Here is a 26,997-nt window from a genome sequence, read left to right as displayed (position 1 = left end):
TTCTCAACTCACAAAGTTTCCAGGATTTTCCATCCCCCAAGAGAGTTGACTCCATCTTGCTTGGCCAATCAATGGATGAGCCTTTTGGGGACACTTGCTTCCATCAAGCAGTTCGTCAGGTTGGGCAGACTCCATATGAGAATCCTGCAGTTCTTCCTCAAAGCCAGCTGGGACTGGAGAACACAACCGGACACCTTAGTGTAGTGTTTCCCATCATGCCGGAAATCATATTGAACCTGCAATGGAACCTGCAATGGTGGCTGTCTGAAGGAAGACTTTCAGGAGGAAAGCCTCTCTTTCCTTTGAGCCCCGACCTAGACTTTTACTCAGATGCCTTGGATCTAGGTTGGGGAGCCTTCTGGGGGACCTGGAAGTTTCTGGGACGTGGTCCCCGGAACAGAAGAACCTTCACATCAATGTCAAGGAGTTGAAGGCAATCCACTTAGGCCTCCAGTCCTTCTTGGCCATGACCTTCAACAAAACGGTGGTAGTCCATGCGAACAACACCACTGCTGTCCTACATTTGAAAGCAAGGCAGCACTCACTCCTCCCTCTGCGAGGAAGCAAAGGACCTCCTTTTGTGGGTAGATCAGAATCAAGTAATGCTTGTCACTTGATTCATTCAAGGGAAATTGAAAGTGTTGGTGGATGAATTAAGCCATCGCAAGCAGGTCCTTCCCACAGAATGGACCTTGGATCCCCTGGTCTGCATAGATCTTTGGAAGTTATAGAGCAGACCAACTCTGGACCTGTTTGCTACTTCGAGGAATCATTGCCTTCCTCTCTTCTGTCCCCCAACTCCTTTCAACTTGATCAGGGAAGTTTTAAACAAATTACAGAGTCCTTACAGTGTTTCAGTGACCCTCATAGCCATGTTCTGCCCCGTGAAAGAGTGGTTCCCGGACCTTTTGCAGTTGTTGGTGGAGGATTTTCTGAGGCTCCTCTCACAAAAACAGTCTCTTCTCAGACAACCCCACTTCAAGAGGTTCCACCAAGGGTTTTCTGCACTTAACCTGACAGCCTTCAGACTGTCAGGAAACTCACCAGAGGGAAGGTGTTTTCAAGAGCAGCTGCAGAGGCTATTGCAAGAAGTAGACGTCAGTCTTCCTGTGATGTCTACTAACACGCCAAGTGGGCAGTCTTCCCCAGATGGTGTAGCAGACATAACATCTCTTCTTCTGAGACATCCTTGACTCAGATTGCAGGTTTTCTTCTTTATCTGAGGTCCTCTGTTGATCTCCACCATTAGAGGTTATAGAGCCATGCTGTGTTCTGTTTTCAAACATAGAGGTCTGGGTCTGTCATTAAACCAGGATCTTAATGACCTCATCAAGTTTTTCAACACCTCCAAGCAGAAGAAGGTCAACTCAGTCTCTTGGAATCTTGATGTACGGAAGTGGCTAATTGACCCTTCTTTAGAACCCCTCCGGTCCACGTCTTTGAGGGATCTCACTTGAAAGACTCTCTTCCTTGTTTCTTTGGCTACTGCCAAGCAAGTCAGTGAACTTCAGGCCATCGATAAGAGGGTAGGATACTCTCAAGGAGACAGTCTGCTCATTTACTCTTGGTATCTAGCCAAGAACAAGGTACCATCCTTGCACCATTAAGAGTTTAGTGGAAATCCTTGGCACAGAGGAGGAAGAAAGGGTTCTTTGCCCCGTTAGGTATTTAAGGTGGCACCTGAACAGGATCAAGAAGATCAGAGGACCATCCAGCAACCTCTGGTGCTCTGTTAAGAATCCTTCCCATCCTCTTTCTAAGAATGTATTGTCGTTCTTCTTAAAGGACCTGATTTCTGAGGCTCATTCTCGGATTCAAGAAGACACCTTATCTTCTTTCAAGGTGAAAGCTCATGATGTCTGAGCGGTCGCTACCTCGTTCGCTTTCAGACACAATGTTTCCTTCTCTTCCATTTTGCAATTGACTTATTGGAAGCGTAAATCGATCTTTGCGTCGCACTATTTAAAAGAAGTGGAAACCGCATTCGAAAACTGCAGTACCTTGGGGCCTTTGTAAGCATTCTTTTTTTCCCCTCTTTCTCTTTGCCTTGATGTAGGTTGTCGAGTCTTGGGGGAACCTAGGGGTACATAGTAACCCACCAGTGTTAGTGGATGGGTTGTGGTTTTTATTTCAGTGTAGGTGACACTGTTGTCTGGTTTTATTCTGGTACTGAGCCTAGGGTAAGGACACTTTTTGTAAGCTTTGTCAGCCATTGGACATATCCTTCACTGCAAAGCTCCCACCAAAGTAGAGGCAACCCAAGGCTATACCACCATGCCACTACAGGATAAGATGAGCACCAACCAGAGGCAGTACTCACCTGCAGTAGCTCTCTTACCAGGTGAGAAAACAATAAGCATTGTTTCAATGCTAGCAACTTTTCTATTTCAAAGTCATTACCATAACTTTATATTATGGAGTAGAATATGTCCATGTATCCCACCCCCTTTTAATGTAGGATTCAGCTTTGTAATTACTTTGTAAATTACCTATATGAAAATGTTATTTTCATAATAAAATTAAACTTCATACAGTATATACTCGCCAAGTAATTATAGAATCGGAGCCCTCCCTCCTCCCCTCTCATAGACATGAGGGCATAAATGAATTGAACTCTTCTGCTTGGTTGTTCCTGCTGTTCCTCGATACTGGGCGGCGCTAGTCACTCACATGAAAACAATAGAAGTGCTACTGCGATTTTTAAAATTAGGTTGCTGTGCGAGTTAGAAACTATAGCTATGTAATTTCTTGATAAGTTTTTGTGAAACTTAATTTTATTATGAAATTAGCATTATTTTTTGATACTGTACTATGAATTGTGAGTGATAAACATGTGTAATCTCTGTAGTAATAAATTATGATAGCGTAATAGCAGGCACTGAATTGAGTTGCATAGGATCATATCTATGATGAACATTGTACTCTGCCTTAGAAACAAGATGAAAATCATCATATTCATTGTATTCAGTTGCAGCAAAGTTAGATTAGTGTTGAAAAACATGTTGTTATAACATGTATTCGAGTAAAAAATAAATTATAATCGTTCAGTTTTTGTTGCTACTGATTTCTGAAGGTTCACAAACTTGCAGCTGTCACTAATAAACTCACTTCACCTTTATTTTGTGGCTAGTTTGCTAAACTAGCCAAGTAGGCTAGCCTGTTCAGTAACCAGATGGCATTGTAGTTCCTAGGATAGTCTTTGTATTGAACTTAGTTGCTTGTGATATGTCAGATGTTGCAGTCTAACTTAAAGCCAAGTCATAGTCTAAATTTTTGTTCAAATGATGTGTCTTTTAGATAACTGTGGCAGCCTTACACTAATGTTGCAGTTACTTCTATAACCTCAATTCTTGCGTAGAGTTGCACAAATTTAGAATCAACAGAGTTGGATCACCTTGTAGACCTCTGGTGATTAATCACTTCATAGGCTTTTAATGATCCCTCATCTGAAACAAATAAAGCTTTGGCAGGCACTCTATCAATTACAGAGGATTTATTATTAGAAATATCCTTGTTTGCACCTTAGGATCTTCAAAAGTAGGCTTCATATCTAACATTAGATTCCATAAATTGTGTTGAAGGTTGTATGTTTAAGTGACTAGCAACATCATATTTGTTAATTGATATATTTTTAGTGAGCCAAGACATGTTACAGTGACATTTTGTTGATCTTGAAGATAATGGTAATCTTTCTTTCAGGATGAAACTGGTGCCTACCTAATTGACAGAGATCCAACATACTTTAGTCCTGTCTTAAATTATCTACGCCATGGAAAGTTAGTGATAAATAAGGACCTAGCAGAAGAAGGTGAGAGATTTTGCATTCTTAGAGAAGTGATGCTTGTTGGCAACTTAGCTTGATATAGACTTGTTTTCGTACAAAAACCTGTCACATTGTTATTGCCTTTAAGTGTGCCTGTTTCTTTGCAACACACATCCCAAAGGAAAAATCCAGTTCATCACAGTAAAATTTCCCCTTACTCTCTGTACTTGAACTGGAATCCATCTAACGATTGTCTTTATTTGGAATGAACCGTACTTACTGTTATTAAAGTTAGCTTATATCTCTGCTCCGATAGGCAAGTCAGCACTCAGACAAAAGATCGAATGTCTGCCCGGATGACTTTCTAATACACCTGTTCTCCACCAGGTGTGTTTTGAACGTTTAACCTCTTGTCAGAATTCTCCTTGCTGCCATTGGGTACGGGTGCTTGTTGGTATTTCATGGCTGTTTGCTGCTATCATGGTACTGTACATTTATTTTTCCTAGGATGACTTACACTGGAATCAAGGCTAAGAATGTCAGGTTTTGTAGGAATGATAGTGTTAACAGGATGTTGATCTTTAGAAGATACCTAGTGTTTGCACCAGCTGCAGAGGTGCAAAGTGTGATCTTGAGAATAGATGTGAGGAAGTAGGGGTGTTTGAAGGACTTTCTGCTTAAGCTTGTTAGTATAGGAAGAGAAGGGAAGTAGATAGATTGTGAAAGCAACTAGTTAGTTCAGTCACCAACCTCTCATTTCTGCCCCTTCTCCAGGTTCCTTCATCTGTAGCTATTCATACTCAGTCTAGGCTTTTCCTTTGCTAATGCTGTGGTTAGTATTGAGACTTCCTTCTTAGCTCCACCTTTTGCTCCCCTTTTGGTTCAAAAGAAGCATATTGAGAAGTTAGAACAGGACACAAACCTTGTTTTGGTCAGTACAAGGTTTGTCTGAATTGGTTAGAGAACCATCCCAGGTCCCCCCACATTGTGTGATCATTTTCACGTTCCCGTATAAGAAGCAAGGTGTTTGTACCCTCGCTCACCTGTACCCCAAGCCTACAAGTGCCCTACAACAGTTAGAAGGGTCCATTGCCAGGGAACCTGGTCGGTACTCGGGGCAATGTGGTTCTGTGCCCTCCACCACCTGCTGAAAAACTCCAGTGCAGTGGAAGAGATTTTTGCCACCGCTGTGGAACATAAGTCTATCCAAGAGAAGTCTGGAAAGCAGAAGAGGCGGTCGACTCCAAGGTAGCAGCCTCCTGAGGAATGAAGGAAGGGCCCTCCGCTGTAACCTGATCCAAAGACAACCCTGGACCTAGTCAAACCAGATCTGAGTTCACTTGTCTAGGTTGTAGAGCCACATTAGGGGTTGTATAAAACCGTTTATGCCGAGGAAGTGGTGGGGGTAGAAGTTTGAATGACCTACTAGACTGAAGTGAGTTGTCATGCCCAGAGACGAGATAATTCACATGACCTAGGACAGAATCCACATGATTCGAGCGTGGCAACTCTATTGTCAGAGCTTCTAGAGAAAGATTGTTGTACTCATGAATGAACTAAATAACTTCAGCTTGGTTTTCAGTATCTTCTATCTCCTGAATACAGGAATCTCTTTCTACGCTATCAGTTGGATTGGAAGAATGTGAAACATCCTTATTCAAAACTGGGCTGTAGGCTCTTTCAGGCCCTAACACCTTCTTGGGGGCTCAAATGCCCACTGATGACAAGGGTAGCTTAATTTGGGAATCATCTCATTCACAAGAACGAGAGGTATACTTCTGATCTCTGTGTGAAAGACGTATCGTTACATGGCCGTGCAGGGTTAACGTCACGTCTGCGGCCGACTGAACTGGAATGGTGTTCATGGTCCCTCCTAGGAGATCACGAGGAGAAAGACGATGAGACAACAAAGGGTGAGGCTGTCAGCCCTGACCTATCTAGAGTAACTGCACATACGTGCCTCTCTTCATGGATGTGCCTAAAAACACAGCCGCAAGAACTGGAGCAACAATTACAGATCCTCCCAGGAGAGCGTGAGTGAGAAAGATGGACAGACGAACATCTGTGTGGACGAGCACTGACAGGGCTTCTGGGACGATGGAGTCTTTCAGCACAGACGTGTGAGCTAGAACGAAATACAATGTCTCTGGGAGGCGAGTGTGAACGAGGAATTCAGCGAGGAGACAAAGGCCGATTTATGTGCACATACGTGTACGTGTGGAACTCTCCATGTGAGAGGGAGAGCTGCGGGAACCGGTTAGGAGCTGATCTTTAAAAGCCTTCTCTACGCAGGACTTCTTGATGGGAGCCTTATTATCATTCCTACAAACCTGAACAGTACGAAAAGGGGAAGACAAAACCACTAAAGTATTTCTCTTGGAGGAAACCTGTCTGGAATGGCATACCAAAGGCCAAGAGATGACTGGATGTGATACTTCAGTATCAGAAATACGGCTGTGAGCAGGAGCAGGGGAACCACATACGTGGCCAGAAGGTGACAGAGAGGAAGATCCTGAGATGGTCTTATGACTTCTCTTGCGAGGAGCAGCGACAAAGTCCCTAATCTTCTAACGTCTTACAGGAGAAGACCGGGCAAACAAAGATGATGGAGGAGACAAAAATGAAGACGAAGGCAGAGATGGAGGCCTGTGACGTTTCCTCTTCACGACACGTCCGTACCTCTCTCAGAAAACAGTGTCAACTCTGTCTACAACTGCTTGAACGAGAGAGTAAAAAGACAGAGCAGGGGCAGAAGTCAGCACTGCGGAATTCGACCCAATTCACTGAGCGGAGTGCACCATTGACAGATGAGACATAACAGGAACCGTATCTCTCGGCAAAGAAGAAAGGAGAGCCGCAGATCTAGCAGCTGTCATTTCAGTTGAGATGGGAATGTGAGAAGACGTTGCCACTGTGGATGTCGACCCAAAATGCTGAGCAGAATACACTGTTGACAGATAGGCGTCACTGGAACCAAAGCTCTAGGCAAGGAAGTGGGTAGAGCAGAAGGTCTGGAAAATGTCATGTCAGCCGACAAGGGAATGCGAGAAGACATGAAGTGGGACAACAGGCTACCCAAGGTTGGTACCCCTGGTAGGCCTAAATAAGCCCAAATGTCCAACAGCTTCTGTGCATCAGCTCCTGAAACAGTAGAAAAAGATGGTGCTGCCTCCTACCACCTGAGAGAGCGGGACCAACAAAAGAGATATTTCCTGACCCCTCCTGAAATTTCCAATGGCGAAGCCATGGAAGAATGGGAAGGGGTAAATTCTTCATGGAAGAAGAAGCAACTGGAGGAAGTTTGGACAGGGAAGAGGCAGAACAAGGAGGACCCTGAGAAGCCGCCATCGAAGGAGGAGGAGAACCCCTCCCAAGATGGCACCTCCAACTTCCTCCTGTGCTGCCTCTTTTGGCAAAGATCTTCAACTACTCGGGAGGCCAAGAATGACACTCGGAACAAGGATTAGCAACGTTACATGCATTACCTTTGCATTTACTGCAAGTTGAATGAGGAATAGTTTCAAATGAGGCAAGAAAACGAGAGCAAGGGTAGTTACCAACCCAAGGACATTTCCTCTGAGGCTTATGATCACCGCCCCAAGAGGTAAACCTGGACGTGGTAGAGGGAACAAACCCGCTCCCTCCCACTGAGAACAATCAGGTAGGTGGTCGCCTGTATTGGTTCAGAGACCAGTGGTCCTTCAGCCCTTGGGCACACAGCATTGTGTCCAAAGGTCTAGGATGGAGCTGGACCAAAGACCCCCCTCCTCTGATCAGGTTTTGCAGCCACCCTCCGAAGTCCTACGGGACTCACGTGGGCGGAATTGCTCAACAAGCGAGCAATAAAGAAAGTAAGGCACCTGAAGTTTCAAGGCAGGTTATTCACTGTTCCGAGAAGACTCCGATCAGCAGAAGTGATCCTGGATCTGTAGCGTCTAAATCACATTACATAAAATCGACAAATTTAGCATCTTCACGGTAGCACAGGTACGGACTCTACTTCGCGTGGGCCGTCACCGCCTCTATCGTCGTTCAGGCGCTTACTATCACGTCGGTGTGGAGCTTCTCTCCGTTCCTGGGTTTCAGACTCGGGAATCAAGCCTACTCCTTCAGGGTCATGCCTTTCGGTCTAAATATTGCACCCAGGATATTTACAAAGCTGGCGGACACGGTAGTTCAGCAACTCCGGTCCCGAGGGATATCCCTAGCAGCGTACCTAGACGATTGGATAATTTGGGCTCCAACAGTTCTAGAATGTCGGAAGGCCACGGCCACGGTCATCAACTTCCTGGAAGTCGGTCGTTTTCCAGCTGAACAGAGAGAGTCCGCCTGACTCCGGGTCGGTTTCGGTGGCTGGGTCTCCAGTGGGATCTGTCCTCTTACCGTTATCCCTCCCGCCTCCCAAGCGGAAGAATGCTTCCCTTACCAGGAAATTCCTGAAAGACAAAACAGCATCCACGGTGTGAAATCCTCGGTTCTCTTCCAATTTGCCTCAGTAGCGGACCTGCTCACCAAAAGCAAAATTAAAGACATAAATGAAGTGTGGCGAATTAAGGCCAATGTCAAGCTCAGAGACAAGGTCTCCTCCATTCCCAGTTTTTAGAGGCGGACTGCGGCCTTGGTCACAGTCGGTGGCCTGTCAAGACAGTTCACTCCAGTTTCCCCTCGGCGCTGGTAGTTCCTGGGCGCCTCATTAGCTGACTGGGGAGGGTATTCGCCCAAAACAAAGTACAGAACGTGGTCCACAATGTTTCAACGGTTCCATATAAACACCTTGGAAGCTGGCGGTGTTCAGCAGCAAGAAAATCAGCCCCCGGCCGGATTCATAACCAGGCTGGTGTTGGACAGCGCCGTGGTAGTTCATTGCATCAACAGGGGCGGCTCCAAATCAGGTCGAGTGAACCAGGTTATGGTAGCTATTTTCTCCCTGGCGAACAAGCACAGCTGGCATCTGTCAGCCACCCACCTAGCGGGGGTGCGGAACGTGGTGGCGGATTCCCTGTCCAGGGCCACTCCGTTGGAGACGGAGTGGTCTCCTGGGCGAGAATCGATCAGTGGATTTGCGGGTTCTGGGTCTCAGTGAATCTGTTGCGACGGAGCAGCTTCAAGCTTCCCTGTTATGTGGCTCGACCTGGATCTAGCGTACGCCACAGGCGCCCAATGACCATAGACTGGAACAATTGGGAGAAGATTTATCACCAACACCACAATAAATTTGCTGTTGAAAGTACTGCACAAACTCAGGTCATTCAAGGTCAACCAGCCCTGGTAGCCCGTGCTGGCGGCAGTGGTTCCCTCTTCTTCAGGAACTCGGGTTGCGGAGTCTTCGGATTCCCAATCCCAAACTGACCCAAACAGTACAAACCAAGACTGTGTCAGCTTCCTCAAGAATTCAGAATGCCCTAGTTTTATGGACTTTATAAAGTTCGCAGCTCAAAAGGGAGCAAACATTGACCCCGTTAACACTCTGTTTTTAGAATCAGACAAGAGGGTCTCTACTCTCCAGACAATATGACTCAGCAGTCAAGAAATTGGCCTCCTTTTTTGAAGAGACATCTGAAGCCCAAATAAACTACTAACCTAGCAAGTTCCTTCTTTAGATCATTGTTTGAAAAAAGGCCTTGCCCCGGCCACTATTACCACAGCTAAGTCAGCCCTGAAGAAGGTATTCTTATATGGTTTCAAAATTGACCTTACAGATTCCTACTTTTCATCTATTCCTAGAGCATGCGCTCGTCTGAGACCCGTACCACGCCCACAGTCTGTTACGTGGTTCCTCAATGATGTTAAGTTAGCATCGAGTTTGACAATTCTCAATGCACTTATTTGGATCTGGTAAGGAGAAACTTTATTTCTGATTAAGCTTGGCTTCAGGTGCCAGAATCTCAGGCTGTCGGCTCTCTCTAGAGGTGATTTTGTTAGTTTCCTCCGACGAGAAGCCCTCCTTTCTCTGATCATAGATTTTTAGCCAAAAATGAGGACCCTCAAGACAGGTGGTCTCCTTGGAAGGTGGTGCCCCTTCCACAGGACCAGTCCTTATGCCCAGTCTATACCTTAAAGTCTTACCTTTTAAGAACTCCACAGTGTAAGTCGGGTCCTCTTTTTATCAGGGAGAAAGGTGGTACTCTATCGTTAAATGCAATAAGGCAACAAATTTTGTATTTCATTAAACAAGCTAACCCGGATTCAGTTCCTAAGGTTCATGATATTCGAGCAGTAGCTACTTCTACTAATTACTTTCATAATATGGATTTTCAGAACTTACAAATACGGGTTGAAATCACCTCTAGTGTTTAAGCATGCATTATTTAAATCACTTTCGAAGCCCTGAAATTTTCTACAGTGGCTGTGGGGTGTCATTTCCCCCTGTAATTAACCATCATCCTTTATCCTTCCCCTACCCACCCGCCCGCCTGCCTCATTTACTTCTCTGCTTGCCCTTCCTGGTTGATCATGCCTCACTGCCTTGCTCCTCATATTGATATTATTAGCTTCTTTTATATTTGAAACTGTAATTTGACATGTTATGATTCTGGATTGTCTTTGGGGTACTGAGGCGGTTTTATTCCCCAACTCCATGTACCCCATATATATATATTTTCTCATGTTGTAGATGTCTCTCTGGGTGTTTAGTTATAGAAGTTTATATTTACTCCTTAATCTTAAGTATTTTTTTGAATGTATTTTGCCTTAATAGTCTTAAGTATTTTTTGATGTATTTCCCTGCCATGTTGTTTTGGTGTATTGACTTCTACTCTAATTTTAGGTTGTATTACTGTACTTTATTATTAATATTCATTTTTTCATGCTGAGATATCCTCATTAAAACCATTTTCATAGCTTGTGTTTTTCTTCAGATTACCTTGTTTTCCTCGTAGTTTGCAGTCTTGGCATGATTCTCTATCACTATTTCACCGGCTGACACGGGGCTGGACTCAGAAAAGGGATTTTGACAAAAGTGGCTTCGCTCCCCCCCTACTTGCACATGCCAAGCCTGGGGATGGTGCTAGCCTGGAATGAAGTAGGTGGCGCTGGTGTCGCCGGTCTGGCGGATGCCTGTGTGTGGGAGCTGTAACGGCTCACCGCTCTCTTCCGGGGGTTTTGACATAGGGATATCTATCAAGTGTAGCTCTGTGGTTGTGATCCTTTCACTCACCCTTGGTTATACAGCGTCTTCCTTAGGGAAGGCCGCTCGATCAGAAATTAACCCCAGCATTCCTGAAAACTCTTTTTCTCTGGTATATCTAGCAATTTATACCTAGAAATTCGTGTTAGTATGGAATTTCACCGGGTGACACGGGGCCTTCCTCAGAAATAGATTTTTCCTTTGTCAAAATCCCTTATTCATTGTATTCAGTTGCAGCAAAGTTAGATTAGTGTTGAAAAACATGTTGTTATAACATGTATTCGAGTAAAAAATAAATTATAATCGTTCAGTTTTTGTTGCTACTGATTTCTGAAGGTTCACAAACTTGCAGCTGTCACTAACAAATTCACTTCACCTTTATTTTGTGTAGCTGGTTGCTAAACTAGCCAAGTAATTAACCTGTTCAGTAACCAGATGGCATTGTAGTTCCTAGGATAGTCTTTGTATTGAACTTAGTTGCTTGTGATATGTCAGATGTTGCAGTCTAACTTAAAGCCAAGTCGTAGTCTAAATTTTTGTTCAAATGATGTGTCTTATTAGATAACTGTGGCAGCCTTACACTAATGTTTGCAGTTACTTCTATAACCTCAGTACTTTGCGTAGAGTTACAAATTTAGAATAACAGAGTTGGATCACCTTATGTAGACCTCTGGTGATTAATCACTTCATAGGCTTTTAATGATCCCTCATCTGAAACAAATAAAGCTTTGGCAGGCACTCTATCAATTACAGAGGATTTATTATTAGAAATATCCTTGTTTGCACCTTAGGATCTTCAAAAGTAGGCTTCATATCTAACATTAGATTCCATAAATTGTGTTGAAGGTTGTATGTTTAAGTGACTAGCAACATCATATTTATTTGCTGATATATTTTTAGTAGGCAAGACATGTTACAGTGTTATTTTGTTGATCTTGAAAATAATGGTAATCTTTCTTTCCCAGACAGACTAGCCTTTCTTAAGTAGTAGATGCTGCTATTTAAGTCCTAGCTATTCTCTACATGCATGGAAAGTTAGTGATAAATGAGACCTAGCAGAAGAAGGTGAGAGATTTTTGCATTCTTAGAAGTGATGCTTGTAGGCAACAGCTTGATATAGACATTTGTTACAAAACCTGTCACATTGTGCCTTTAAAGTGTGCCTGTTTCTTTGCAACACACATCCCAAAGGAAAAATCCAGTTCATCACAGTAAAATTTCCCCTTACTCTCTGTACTTGAACTGGAATCCATCTAACGATTGTCTTTATTTGGAATGAACCGTACTTACTGTTATTAAAGTTAGCTTATATCTCTGCTCCGATAGGCAAGTCAGCACTCAGACAAAAGATCGAATGTCTGCCCGGATGACTTTCTAATACACCTGTTCTCCACCAGGTGTGTTTTGAACGTTTAACCTCTTGTCAGAATTCTCCTTGCTGCCATTGGGTACGGGTGCTTGTTGGTATTTCATGGCTGTTTGCTGCTATCATGGTACTGTACATTTATTTTTCCTAGGATGACTTACACTGGAATCAAGGCTAAGAATGTCAGGTTTTGTAGGAAATGATAGTGTTAACAGGATGTGAATAGATGTGAGGAAGTAGGGGTGTTTGAAGGACTTTCTGCTTAAGCTTGTTAGTATAGGAAGAGAAGGGAAGTAGATAGATTGTGAAAGCAACTAGTTAGTTCAGTCACCAACCTCTCATTTCTGCCCCTTCTCCAGGTTCCTTCATCTGTAGCTATTCATACTCAGTCTAGGCTTTTCCTTTGCTAATGCTGTGGTTAGTATTGAGACTTCCTTCTTAGCTCCACCTTTTGCTCCCCTTTTGGTTCAAAAGAAGCATATTGAGAAGTTAGAACAGGACACAAACCTTATTTTGGTCAGTACAAGGTTTGTCTGAATTGGTTAGAGAACCATCCCAGGTCCCCCCACATTGTGTGATCATTTTCACGTTCCCGTATAAGAAGCAAGGTGTTTGTACCCTCGCTCACCTGTACCCCAAGCCTACAAGTGCCCTACAACAGTTGGAAGGGTCCATTGCCAGGGAACCTGGTCGGTACTCGGGGCAATGTGGTTCTGTGCCCTCCACCACATGCTGAAAAACTCCAGTGCAGTGGAAGAGATTTTTGCCACCGCTGTGGAACATAAGTCTATCCAAGAGAAGTCTGGAAAGCAGAAGAGGCGGTCGACTCCAAGGTAGCAGCCTCCTGAGGAATGAAGGAAGGGCCCTCCGCTGTAACCTGATCCAAAGACAACCCTGGACCTAGTCAAACTAGATCTGAGTTCACTTGTCTAGGTTGTAGAGCCACATTAGGGGTTGTATAAAACCGTTTATGCCGAGGAAGTGGTGGGGGTAGAAGTTTGAATGACCTACTAGACTGAAGTGAGTTGTCATGCCCAGAGACGAGATAATTCACATGACCTAGGACAGAATCCACATGATTCGAGCGTGGCAACTCTATTGTCAGAGCTTCTAGAGAAAGATTGTTGTACTCATGAATGAACTAAATAACTTCTACTTGGTTTTCAGTATCTTCTGTCTCCTGAATACAGGAATCTCTTTCTACGCTATCAGTTGGATTGGAAGAATGAAACATCCTTATTAAAAAACTAGGCTGCCAAGCTTAGCACAGGCCCTAACTAACACCTTCTTGAGGCTCAAATGCCCACTGATGACAAGGGTAGCTTAATTTGGGAATCATCTCATTCACAAGAACGAGAGGTATACTTCTGATCTGTGTGAAAGACGTATCGTTACATGGCCGTGCAGGGTTAACGTCAAATCTGCGGCCGACTGAACTGGAATGGTGTTCATGGTCCCTCCTAGGAGATCACGAGGAGAAAGACGATGAGACAACAAAGGGTGAGGCTGTCAGCCCTGACCTATCTAGAGTAACTGCACATACGTGCCTCTCTTCATGGATGTGCCTAAAAACACAGCCGCAAGAACTAGAGCAACAATTACAGACCCTCCCAGGAGAGCGTGAGTGAGAAAGATGGACAGACGAACATCTGTGTGGACGAGCACTGACAGGGCTTCTGGGACGATGGAGTCTTTCAGCACAGACGTGTGAGCTAGAACGAAATACAATGTCTCTGGGAGGCGAGTGTGAACGAGGAATTCAGCGAGGAGACAAAGGCCGATTTAGGTGCACATACGTGTACGTGTGGAACTCTCCATGTGAGAGGGAGAGCTGCGGGAACCGGTTAGGAGCTGATCTTTAAAAGCCTTCTCTACGCAGGACTTCTTGATGGGAGCCTTATTATCATTCCACTACAAACCTGAACAGTGCGAAAAGGGAGACAAAACCACTAAAAGTATTTCCTCTTGGAGAAACCTGTCTGGAAGGGCCTAACAAAGGCCAAGAGATGACTGGATGTGAGATCTCATCATCAGAACCACAGCTGTGAGCAGGAGCATGAGAACCACTTATATGGTCAGAAGGTGACGGAGAGGAAGATCCTGAGATGGTCTTATGACTTCTCTTGCGAGGAGCAGCGACAAAGTCCCTAATCTTCTAACGTCTCACAGGAGAAGACCGGGCAAACAAAGATGATGGAGGAGACAAAAATGAAGACGAAGGCAGAGATGGAGGCCTGTGACGTTTCCTCTTCACGACACGTCCGTACCTCTCTCAGAAAACAGTGTCAACTCTGTCTACAACTGCTTGAACGAGAGAGTAAAAAGACAGAGCAGGGGCAGAAGTCAGCACTGCGGAATTCGACCCAATTCACTGAGCGGAGTGCACCATTGACAGATGAGACATAACAGGAACCGTATCTCTCGGCAAAGAAGAAAGGAGAGCCGCAGATCTAGCAGCTGTCATTTCAGTTGAGATGGGAATGTGAGAAGACGTTGCCACTGTGGATGTCAACCCACAATGTTGAACGGAGTAAACCGTTGATAAATGGGGCATCACAGGAACCAAAGCTCTAGGCATAGGAGGGGGTAGAGCTGCAGAAGGTGAAAATGTCATGTCAGCCGACAAAGGAACGCGAGAAGACATGAAGTGGGACAACAGGCTACCCAAGGTTGGTACCCCTGGTAGGCCTAAATAAGCCCAAATGTCCAACAGCTTCTGCGCATCAGCTCCTGAAACAGTAGAAAAAGATGGTGTTGCCTCCTACCACCTGAGAGAGCGGGACCAAAAAGATGATATCTCCTGACCCCCCTCCTGAAATTTCCAATGGCGAAGCCATGGAAGAATGGGAAGGGGTAAATTCTTCATGGAAGAAGAAGCAACTGGAGGAAGTTTGGACAGGGAAGAGGCAGAACAAGGAGGACCCTGAGAAGCCGCCATCGAAGGAGGAGGAGAACCCCTCCCAAGATGGCGCCTCCAACTATCTGTGCTTACCTCTTTTAGCAAAGATCTTCAACTACTCGGGAGGCCAGGAATGACACTCGGAACAAGGATTAGCAACGTTACATGCATTACCTTTGCATTTACTGCAAGTTGAATGAGGAATAGTTTCAAATGAGGCAAGAAAACGAGAGCAAGGGTAGTTACCAACCCAAGGACATTTCCTCTGAGGCTTATGATCCTCACATTAAGACTGCGGGTTTGTCAGCTATGAAAAATAAAAATTAATTAAAAATTTGCTATTTCTCTTTGGTTATTGGTGAATTTCTTACTTCTGCCGGTATGTTTCTCCTTTCAAACTTAGCATGGTTACAATATCTTCTGTTGTTTCCAAGTTAGATATTATTGTGGCTACTTAGCTTTCTAAGAATGTGTTATATAGGAATGCTCTCAAGTCTGTTGACTTGCTTTTGGATGAAGTGGGAGAGTCGCTGTAGTTCCTCTTTCCCCTGCCTCCCAACATTTCCCATTTTCTTTGGCACTTGGTTTTCTTTTGCACAGCTGACTTGTCAACTCAGCTGAGTCGCTTCAGACTGCATTTCCTTGTCTCCCTTTCATCACCTTGCGGATGCATTAGGGATACTCGCGAGCTGTCGCAGTATGTTGCCTCCTGTCACCAGCTGTTGCCTCCTGATGCCCTCTGGCAGAAGAATAGTTTGAATAGTAGGAATCTCCTTCAGTTTGTTGTCATTAGCTGGAGTGTTGCACTTTGCTTTATCCTCATTTAGTCAAGGAAAGAGGCCATGTAGGGAATAGGTCTTGGTTGTCTTTGAGTATTTTGGTGTCCTTTAAGTATTTGGAGAAAGAGAACCCAAGCTCTCTCCTTCAATTAGAGCACATTTTTAAGTTTGATCATATTCTGGTGCACAAAGCTCCTTTTTACGTCTGCCAGCGCTTGTCATTTTTTTTTTTTAAGTTTCAGAGAACCACCTCTTATGATACAGGCGCTTAATAGGCACCTAAACCATTTTTGGTCAAAGATTTGGTTTTCTTTATCTTGTTCCTTTGAAGAGATGAACTCGAGACTGACTAGTGCTTTGGATATGCTAAAATGGAGTTTGTTGTCCAGGTCTCTGTTTAGATTGTTGAAGTTTTTATTTTATTGAACTTTTGCTCAGTATACAGGCAGTCCCCGGTTATTGGCGGGGTTCTGTTCCGATGGTGTGATGATAACTGCAATTTGCGGGGTTTATCGGCGCCGAAAATCGCCGATTCTCGGTTATCAGCGACTAATTTAGGTATGTATCTGCCATTATCCAATTATTGGCACCGATAAGCAGAAATTGGCGATTTTTGTCGCTAGACAAGCACCGTAAAACTGGGTCACTAATAACCAAGCCCGCCGATAACCGGGGACTGCTTGTAATTGCCTCATGTCTACATCAGCTTAGAGAGGTTAAGGCACCAACTTAGTGTGGTTGTGGCACCAGCTTAGGAAGTTTGTGGAGCTAGTTTTAAGTTTTTCTGGTGCCAGCAGCAGTTTAGCGAGGAAAAGTGCTAGTTTTAACTTGTGTACAGAGTCAGACCCATTTCTAATGCTTATACTAACTCAGTTTGGAAGAAGTGAGAATGCTTACAATCTTATCTAGTAAAAGCTTATGCTGCACAGGATATGGCAGCTTTTTTGGTTTCTTCTGTGGGTCGCCTTCTAAGTCTGGCTATCTTTAAGGTGATAAGGTGATAAGGGAGGATATATTGGTACAAGTCGTATTTTATACCCTCCGCGAAGAAGTGACCTTATATTTATTTTATTATTTGCTGTATACATATATATTTTAAGGCTTTATAAACCCTCCCCACAATCTTATGAACCTTTCCCACACTGTTATAAACATTTCCTATGAACTTAAACACTTTCTATACGTTTGAACCTAAGTAATAGTCCTCGGAGCAGAACATCAACAGTGATAAAAATTCTTATGTATGTAGTACGTGTTACAGTGATTTACTAATTTTCATATGTTAACATTAATGTAAACACATTAATATGTTATTTCTCTCTCAGAATCCATTTAGTATACTGTATTACTATTCTGATCTGTTATCATCGTAATATGCATAAAAAACCTATCGTCCCACATTTGTGATATTTACCTTCTGAGAATCGGCCAACTGCAGGTGCTCACTACTACCGAAAGAATTAGGAAAATAATTTTTTAGTTGCTAAAAAAAACAAATTTATTAATGGAATTATTATTTTTAATTTTTTACATAAAAGTTTATGATACAGTAATTCATATTTCATTGAGAGAGAGAGAGAGAGAGAGAGAGAGAGAGAGAGAGAGAGAGAGAGAGAGAGTTCGGGAGAGAGAGAGAGAGTTCGAGAGAGAGAGAGAGAGTGAGTTCGGGTTGCCCCAGGTCCCTTAGTGTGAGGCACCTTTGATGTCTACCAGAGAATTGCTAATGCATCTTCCGGTATATTTTGCATCTTCCAGTCTTGGATGGTCTGGGATGCATCTAGATATTTGTCGAGCTTATTCTTAAACACATCTACGCTCACTCCTGTTATGTTCCTCAGATGAGCTGGTAGCACATTGAATAGACGCTGCATTATCGATGCTGGTGCGTGGTGGATTAATGACCTGTGTGCTTTCCTTAGTGCTCCTGGTATAGTTTTTGGCACTATTAATCTACCTCTGCTTGCTCTTTTTGATATTTTTAGCTCCATGATGTTTTTGGTAATTCCTTCTATCTGTTTCCATGCTTGGATTGCCATGTAGCATTCTCTGCTCCTTTCAAGACTATATAAATTTAAGAATTGTAGTCTTTCCCAGTAGTCAAGGTCCTTAACTTCTTCTATTCTAGCTGTAATTGACCTTTGTACACTCTCTATTTGTGCAATATCCTTTTGGTAGTGTGGATACCATATTATATTGCAATATTCAAGTGGATTACGTGACGTACGTTTTTATAAAGCATAATCATGTGTTTAGCTTTTCTTGTTTTGAAGTGCCGAACAACATTCCCATTTTTGCTTTGCATTTTGCCAATAGAATTGCTATTTGATCATTGCATAACATATTCTATTCAACATCACACCAAGGTCTTTAACTGCTTCCTTGTTTGTGATTGTTTCATTATTAGGTCCTTTATATGCATATAGCATTCCTACTTTATCACCATAGTTCATTGATTCAAATTTATCAGAGTTAAATACCATCCTATTTATCTCTGCCCATTTATATATTTTGTTTAGGTCTCTTTGTAGTGAGTTCCTATCTTCATCACAAGCAATTTCTCTACTTATTCATGTGTCATCTGCAAAACTTCTTACTACTGAGTCCTTAACATTACTGTCTATGTCTGCAATCATAATCATAAACAGCAATGCAGCTAACACCGTACCTTGTGGTACACGGATATTACTGTAGCTTCATCCGATTTCTCATCGTTTGCAATCACTATCTGTTTTCTGTTTTGCAAAAATTCTTTTATCCATCTTCCTACTTTGTCAACAATGTTATGTTTTCTAATTTTTTTGCTAATATATTATGATCTACCTTGTCAAAAGCTTTTGCAAAGTCTAGGTAAACCACATCTGTATCTTTTCATTTATCATATTTTTATATATGCTTTCATGGTGGACTAACAGTTGGGTTTGTGTACTTTTTCCAGGTATAAAACCATGTTGTCCTATATTGAACAATCTATTTTTCATTAAATGTTTCATTATATTTTTTTCATTACCCTTTCATAAACTTTCATAATATGAGATGTCAGACTCACAGGCCTATAATTACTTGCCTCTAGTCTTGAACCACTTTTGAAAGTAGGAGTAATATATGCTAATTTATGCTCATCATAAATCTTGCCTGTATCTATACTTTGTCTTAATAATATTGCTAAGCGTTTTTGCGATTGAATGAACCACTTTCTTTAACAATATGGCAGGTACGCCATCTGGTCCTGCTGCTGATCCATTTTTAATTTCATTAATAGCCTGCACAACATCAGCTTCTGTAATATCTATATCCGATGAGTATTCAATATTTTCATCTCTTATTTCTGTATCATTATCTTCATTGTCAATTCTAGGTGTAAATTCACTCTTATGTCTTTCTGCTAATATGTTACATATTTCCTTTTTTCATTCGTTAATCGCCCTTCAATTCTTAAGAGGGCCTATTTCTACTCTTATTTTATTCATCTTTTTGCATATGAATAAAAATTTTAGGGTTTTGCTTGATATTTTGTGGGTCTTTTCTTCTAGGTTCCATTTTTCATTTTCTTTTGATTGTATAATCTTCTGTTCTGCATTTTCAATCTTACTTTTTAGTTCCATCACTTTCCATGCATTCTTTTCTTTTGCAAGACCTTTTTCCACTTTCTAATTTTCTGGAACAAGATCCTTCTGTCTCTTGGAATTCGTGACTGATGTTTACTTTTTTTCTTCGGTATATATTTTTCCACTATTTCCTCTAATATTTTATATAATATATCGGTATTTACCTGTATATTATCACTTACAAATATGTTTTCCCATTCTTTGTTTAATTCTTCATTTATTTTTGACCAATTTATATTCTTAATATAGAAATTGTATTTTCCATATCCTTCCCATTTTTTCGTCTCTTGCTTTTCTCTTTTTTCATGTGTTTTGGAACGGACTGTTAGTTCTATGACATTATGGTCCGAAATACTCGTGTTATATACTATTATTTCTTTAACATAGTTCACCTCATTCACAAATACTAGGTCTAAAATATTATCCTTTCTTGTTGGCAGGTGATTTATTTGCAGAATGTTATGTTCTAGTAGCATATCTAATAGCTTTTCAAATTGCCTCTATCTTCTGCGCTACTATTGCTCTCTTTTTTATATGTATAAATACAACAATTCGTTCTTTCCATTCTACAAAAGGAAAGTTAAAGTCTCCGGATTCATTCTTTCCATTTTCAATTATTACAAACTCTTTAAAGGGGTCTATATATTACAATGTTCACTAAAGATTCAAATTTTACCGCTATTAATTCACATTCTGTGTTATTATATTTCTCACAGATTTTTCCTTGATTGGCATCTCTTTCTGGGGCCAGTTCATACTTTTGAGGGCTTATTTCAGGTCCTCCACATCTCTTTGCCTCTCTTTATCAATCTATGTCTTATAGACAACAGATCCTTTACTTTATCAAGCAGTCAAACTCAGTTTATGATATTAGAGCTGGCCACCTCCATTAATTACTTTCATTACATGAATTTCACGGATCTTACAATGGTTTTCAACGTCACTATTTGAAAAGCTCTTAAATTTCAGCAGTCGCGGCAGGAACGTGTCCCTCCCTCTGGTTCCCTTTCTATTTAATTTTCCACGGTCATTTTCTGTGTTCACCTGGCTGTGTTATCCATGTATTTTCTAAATGACACATTTAAGAGGTTTTTTTGTATGTTATTTTGTTTTGGCATCTAACATCAGTTTCTTTTGTACATTATTGTTATTGTTACTAGTGATTAAAAAGTTTCTTTTTGGACCTTGGTCTTCTGTTCCCCTTAGAATTTTTATCTTTTAGTTTAAGAATTATGTTTATTTCTCTGTTAATTTTTCTGACACGGGACCCGATCAGAAAAGGGATTTTATAAGGAAAAATCTATTTTTGGAAACCATTTATCATAGTCATCATTTACTTTCATGGTCGGCTAGCAGTGTTTTGTGTGCTGTCCAAGGTGGTACATGGGTTTGTTTCTGTGGGACTTTTGACCTTGGGATCTCTATAGGATAAGGTTCCGTGTTTTTGTAGTTCACCCTTTTTTTTCTGATTTCTGTAACTCCAGCATTTCATTTAGCTTTCTCTTCTAAGAACTAGAAATAAGTGCTGAATGGACTTTTTTTTGAGTGACACGGTCCCCTCTCCAGAAATAGACTCAAAATCCCTTTTATCTGGTCATCATTACCAGTCTCTTGGGAATACCAGGTTTCACTTATATTCAATATTTCTATTTTTTTTCATTTTGGGTTAGTTCTTCTCCATCTTTCTTTTTAGTTCTAACTAAACCCTGGGTTCATCACTATGATGGGATTTTCCATTATCTAATATGGGTAATAATAAGGATTTTCCCATGTCTCTTTCCTGTTCTGATATGTTGATCTTTTTTTCATTTCCAGAAATTCATACATTAAAAAATCCAACTTTTCCATTATATTTGATCTTCCAGAGAGAGAGAGAGAGAGAGAGAGAGAGAGAGAGAGAGAGAGAGAGAGAGAGAGAGAGAGAGAGAAACTGGTGTTTACTACATATAAACGAAGTCTCAGCACAGTAGCTTGGGATGAGACTGTCTTGATTTGGCAAGCTGGGAATGAGAGAGTATACAGTAATCTTGAGTTGCTTATGTATGAAGTTCGGATTTTAAATATTTTTATGGTGATTAGAAATGGAACACCAGCAGTGATAAAATATTCTCTTGTGTACTGTTATATGTGTGATAATCATAGAGTCAACTACTAAACTTGTAGTGAAGCACAGTTCAGTAAATTAGAGAAAGAAAAAAAATATGGCAACATGTACCTACCGTAAAAACAGTCGCAGATGTCGGGACAGTGTTTTTTTTTATATAAAATGATAATAATAGATCAGTATAGTTTATTCTGCAAGTGAAATAATGTTTTATTGAAATTTTGCTGGTTTTTCATTAAAAGGTTGTAGAGAGAGAGAGGTTGAACTGGGGTGTTTATGTACATTGGTAAGCTGTTTTGTGATTTTGTGGGATTTTGGTTTAGCATTCTATATATTTTTTGCCGTTTACATAAACATTAATATTTGAAAATTAGTAAACATTAACATTAATATTTGAAAATTAGTAAACATTAACATTAATATTTGAAAATTAGTAAGTCATTTTTTTATTGTAAAAAAATGTATTAGTCATTAAAATAAATATTTTAGGCTGTAAGGGCATCAAATCGCCTCTCCTTTCTTGTGTTTCTCTCTTCATACGTACATTAATCATGTCATATATGTTACTTGTTGATATTTCAGATTCTTTATGTATCTCATTGTATGCATCATTGTACAGCCTGTCCTCCGATATATGTACCTGCCTTTTACATGTTCTATAACACAATATATATGTATTTTTGTGCCTGTTAACAAACACAACCTTCGTATGGATGCAGCGGGGGGCCTCAGGTTGCCCGCTACCTTTCCATCCGCTTTCTGTATTATAAACACCTATCGAAAATAATAAAGGATCAGTCTTTCACTTCTGACATTTCTAGAACCTCACACTGGTGACCCCGGAAAAGGGACAGGTAGCGCGGTTTTGGCCCAGCCATTAACAGACTAAATATGGCCGCAGCCTACCATCAGAGAGCCTTTAGCGGACTAACTACGGCGCAAAGTTTAGGCCTCTGATAGCCCCCTCCCTGGCAGAAACTGTGCCATTGACGGACTAAATACGGCGTACCGAAAAAGGGCACGTTTTGGCATTTTGTTCAACCACTCGAACAATCGGCACCACTAACAGATTCAATACGGCGCATTCTCCCATGTTTTGGGGCTGAGTAGTGAAGGTGTTGGAAGCTGAACCTCAATGCGAACCCACAAGTATCGTCCGTACGCCTCTCTTGCCAACAAAGCCAGCACGGCATCTTCCATCACATCACCAAGACGGGCCCACCAACCCATGCCAAGTTCCGACGACTGTCCCCCCCAGAAGTTGCAAAATGCCCATCAGGCCTTTGCAGAGATGGAACGGATGGATGCCTGTAAAAAGCATCAAGCCCTTGGGCTTCTCCCCTCCACATGGGAAAGAAATCCGATGGTTCATGGAGGCCCTTTGGTGACTATCAGCGTTTGAATTTACTAACAACACCAGACCACTACCCACTCCCTAACATGCAAGACCTGACGGGCACCCTCCATGGAGCGAAGATTTTCTTCAAGATGGACCTGCTGAAGTCATACTTCCAAGTCCCTGTACATCCCGACGACGTCCCAAAGACCGCCATCATCACGCCCTTTGGGAGCTACACATTTTCCTATTCCACTTTTGGTCTCAGGAACGCAGGTGCCACATTCCAGTGCCTTGTGGGATCTGCCTTTCTGCATCTGCTAAGTCGACGACATTCTCATCTTCTCCAGGACCCCAGAGGAACACCTTCGCCACGTCCGCGCCATATTGAAACGTCTGCAGGACAGTGGACTAGTCATCAGGTTCGACAAGTGCATTTTCGGGAAAGAAAAAGTAGACTTCTTGGCCACGAGATTTCCCCAGCAGGAGTGCGCCTCATGGCCTCCAAAGTAAAAGCTATAGAGAACTTCCCGAAACCACAAACCATCAAGGCCCTTCAGGAGTTTCTCCGGATGATAAACTACTACCGACGTTTCATCCAAGATGTCTCCTGCATTATGTACCCCCTGATGTCAATCCTAAAGGGCAAACCAAAAAACACTGACATGGGAGGCTCCGCAGCAGCAGGCATTCATTGAAACAAAGATAGCCCTCTCCAGTGCCACTATCTCAACTCACCACAACCCCACTGCTGCCCTCAGGTTGACAGTGGACGCCAGCAACATAGTCTGCGGTGCAGTACTCGAGCAGCTAGTGAACAGCACCCCCCAGCCCTTGGCATTCTTCAGCCACAAGTTTTCGTCAGCAGAGACCCGCTACAGTGTCTTCGACAGAGAGCTGCTGGCTATCTACCAGGCCATGAGACACTTCAAGTACCTGCTGGAGGGGACCAAATTCACAATCTTAACAGATCACAAACCCTTGGTGCACGCATTTGCAAAGCCGGGAGATACGTGGTCTGCAAGGCAACAGTGGCACCTGACCGCCATCTCCAAATTCAGGTGCACCATCAACTGCGTCCCTGTCAAGGGTAGAAATCAATTCCCTTCACCTTGGCATCGACTACGAAGACCTGGTAAGAGAGCAAGCAGCGAACCCAGAGACGGCAGACTACAGGACGGCAGTGACAGCTCTTAAGTGGGAAGACGTGCCCTTAGCAAGCTCGAACACAACTCTCCTCTGCGACACCAGCACAGGCCGCCCACACCCCCTAGTGCCCGCTCCGAAGAGAAAGCAGGTGTTCGCCTTAGTTCACGGTCTCTCCCATCCATCAGGGCGCACAACGGCGCGCCTCATGACTAACAAGTTCGCCTGGCATGACATCAACAAGGATGTTCGCCAGTGGGCAAGGAGCTGCATCCTGTGCCAGGCGAGCAAAATGTCCTGGCACACACATTCTGGGGTTGGCGACTTCCCCCAGCCTCGTCGGCATTTCGGCCACATCCACATCGACGTTGTCGGACCCATTCCGCAGTCGGGAGGAGCCAGATATCTCCTGACGATCAAAGACCCCTCCACCCGCTGGCCCGAGGTAACCCCCATGGAGGAGGCATCAACAGCGTCATGCGCAGAGGCCCTCCTCTTCAGTTGGATCAGCCTTTTTGGAGTGCCAGACAGCATCACTACAGACAGGGGTCCAGCCTTCCTCTCAGAGCTGTGGGTCTCCTTGGCACGCCTGATGGGTACAACTCTACACAGCACAACGGCCTACAACCCCGCAGCGAACGGCATGGTCAAGAGGGCGCACCGCTCTCTTAAGGAAGCTCTCATGGCACACTGCACTGAGGAGAGGTGGAAGGAACAGCTGCCCTGGGTCCTGCTAGGTCTCCCGCACTGCACCGAAGGCAAATGGCGACGCCTCCCCTGCTGAAAAAGTCTACGGGGAGACACTGGCTCTCCCCAGAGAATTCTTCCTGCTGTAGGCCAACGGCGCCGACACCCCCCTCCCGAGGTTGAGAGAACTCCCACAGAAGTTCACACCCTGCCATAAGACCTTCACCGACTGAACCACCACCTACAGACCACCCGCCATACACTCCTGCGCCTACGTCTTCGTCAGAGGCGCACTCAGAGGAGATGTAACTCCTCTACTTTGCTGTGCAGTCATATCTTCATCGTCTTTCATCAGACTACACAGCTAATTCATCATCATCATCTATAATCAACATTCATCACCAGTGAGCACCCGTATGATTTAATCTATTACAGTAAACCCGCTGTATTCTCAGAGGATGCGTACCACAAGCCCCCTTGCAAGTACAGTAGTTGAAATCCATGAATAGTTACCACCTCCCTCTAAAAGTGCTTATAACTGCCTATCTTGAATGTTCAAATGCCAAATGTATACCTTAAACTAGCATCCTACATCAAATATACTGTAAACTCTTATCCTATTACTGTATTAATTGAAATGATATTAATATAATTTCAAAGTCATCTTAACCCCTTACCAGATTAACCTGAGACATCTTGTGATCAGTGTTCTAAAAATTTTGGACTTACCACGAGATATCTCGTAGAAAAGTTAAATGCTAATATAGGACTAACATGAGATGTCTCGTGATCCACAGTGTTGTTTTAAGGCTTTCTCAAGATATCTCGTGCTATATCATACGTTTGGCAGTGGTACTTACTGCTGGAAGTCGTGAGTTTTCGTGAATGGCGTTTTTGTTTTTTTCACACCGAATACACGTCATTAGTAGCACTTCCTTGGCCATCCTGGTCGTTTGTTTGTTTGTTTTGCTTCTTTTCACCTGTTTTTAGGTAAGTTTGGTTGTTTTATTTGACATCTTAGACACTTTATATGTTATATTATTGATTTATTACGTTGATGCCGTGTCTTTTGTTAGTCTCTTGACCATTTTGTGATACGTCGAGTATAATTTTTTTTTCTTTTACGCCGAGTACGCACTATTACTAGCTCTCCAGTGGTGACTTTATGAATCTGTTTGTTTTGTTTCTTCTTTTTGACTGTTTTTAGCCAAGTTTGGTTGTTTTATATGTTATTTTAGACCGTTTATATATATTATTGACTTATTACGTTGATGTCGTGTAATTTGTTAGTTTCTTGACTATTTTATTTATTATTTTAGCCCAGTTATGGCAAGTTACCATGACGACAGTGATACTGAAGAATCATTTACAGATCTTGAAACGCTATTTTCAAAATTACTAAAACTAAGCATACGAGATATCTCGTGGTAGACCAAAATAAGTATAATTTGTGCAAGATAACTCGTTAATGACCATAAAAAGGTCTCAAATTAAGTTTCTAAAAATCACTATTTTACATAAAATAATCATAATTGTATATTGAAATTAAGAAGTATAGTGTCTAAACAACTTATATTTTCAAATAATTAAATAAGATAATTGGAATCTTTTTTGACAAATTATGTTAAAAAATAGGTCCTTTAAGGGGTTAAACATTTTACTCTTAAAAATATATATGTACGTACTTCAGAGAGAGAGAGAGAGAGAAATGAAATACAAGGAACATAATCTAGATTAGTAGAAGAGAGAGAGAGAGAGAGACTCTTCGGCCAAGTGCTAACATTTTTTGTTTATGATGACAGTTACGCCTTAATTCCTCCCCCTAAGTCGGATACAGAAAAAGATCAGGGATTGAACTGAAATCTTGCTAATTCACTATATTTTCTTTACTGAATTGATATTTTGCTGTTTACATTAATATTAGTATTTGAAAATTAGTAAATCATTCTTTTTTTAGTAAATCATTCATTTATCATATAAAACAAATAAACTTAAATATTACATATGAATGAAAATTCTCTCATCTCAGTGAGAGAGAGAGATTATTGTTTTTATTTAATGTTATGTAATCTTATTAAACTTAATATTTATATTTGAAAATTAGTATTGTAAATCATTAAGTTAAGTATACCTAAGTTTAACCAGACCACTGAGCTAACCAACAACTCTCCCAGGGCTGGCCCAAA

At 42.2% G+C, this 26,997-nt stretch overlaps 1 protein-coding gene across 1 annotated transcript in view; it reads left to right on the top strand.

Moving 5' to 3' along the window:
- Positions 1 to 26,997, top strand: part of inc (BTB/POZ domain-containing protein inc) — a 196,900-nt gene that overhangs the window by 15,200 nt on the left and 154,703 nt on the right. Inside the window, exon 2 of the mRNA XM_067086459.1 lies at positions 3,700 to 3,808. Coding sequence (XP_066942560.1) covers positions 3,700 to 3,808 — 109 coding nt within the window. The remainder of the gene's footprint in view (positions 1 to 3,699; positions 3,809 to 26,997) is intronic.

This window comes from Macrobrachium rosenbergii, chromosome 42 (genome assembly GCF_040412425.1).
Source record: "Macrobrachium rosenbergii isolate ZJJX-2024 chromosome 42, ASM4041242v1, whole genome shotgun sequence".
NCBI lineage: Eukaryota > Metazoa > Arthropoda > Malacostraca > Decapoda > Palaemonidae > Macrobrachium > Macrobrachium rosenbergii.
The sequence above is the reverse complement of the archived record's forward strand: the minus strand, read 5'-3'. Positions and strand labels throughout refer to the sequence as shown.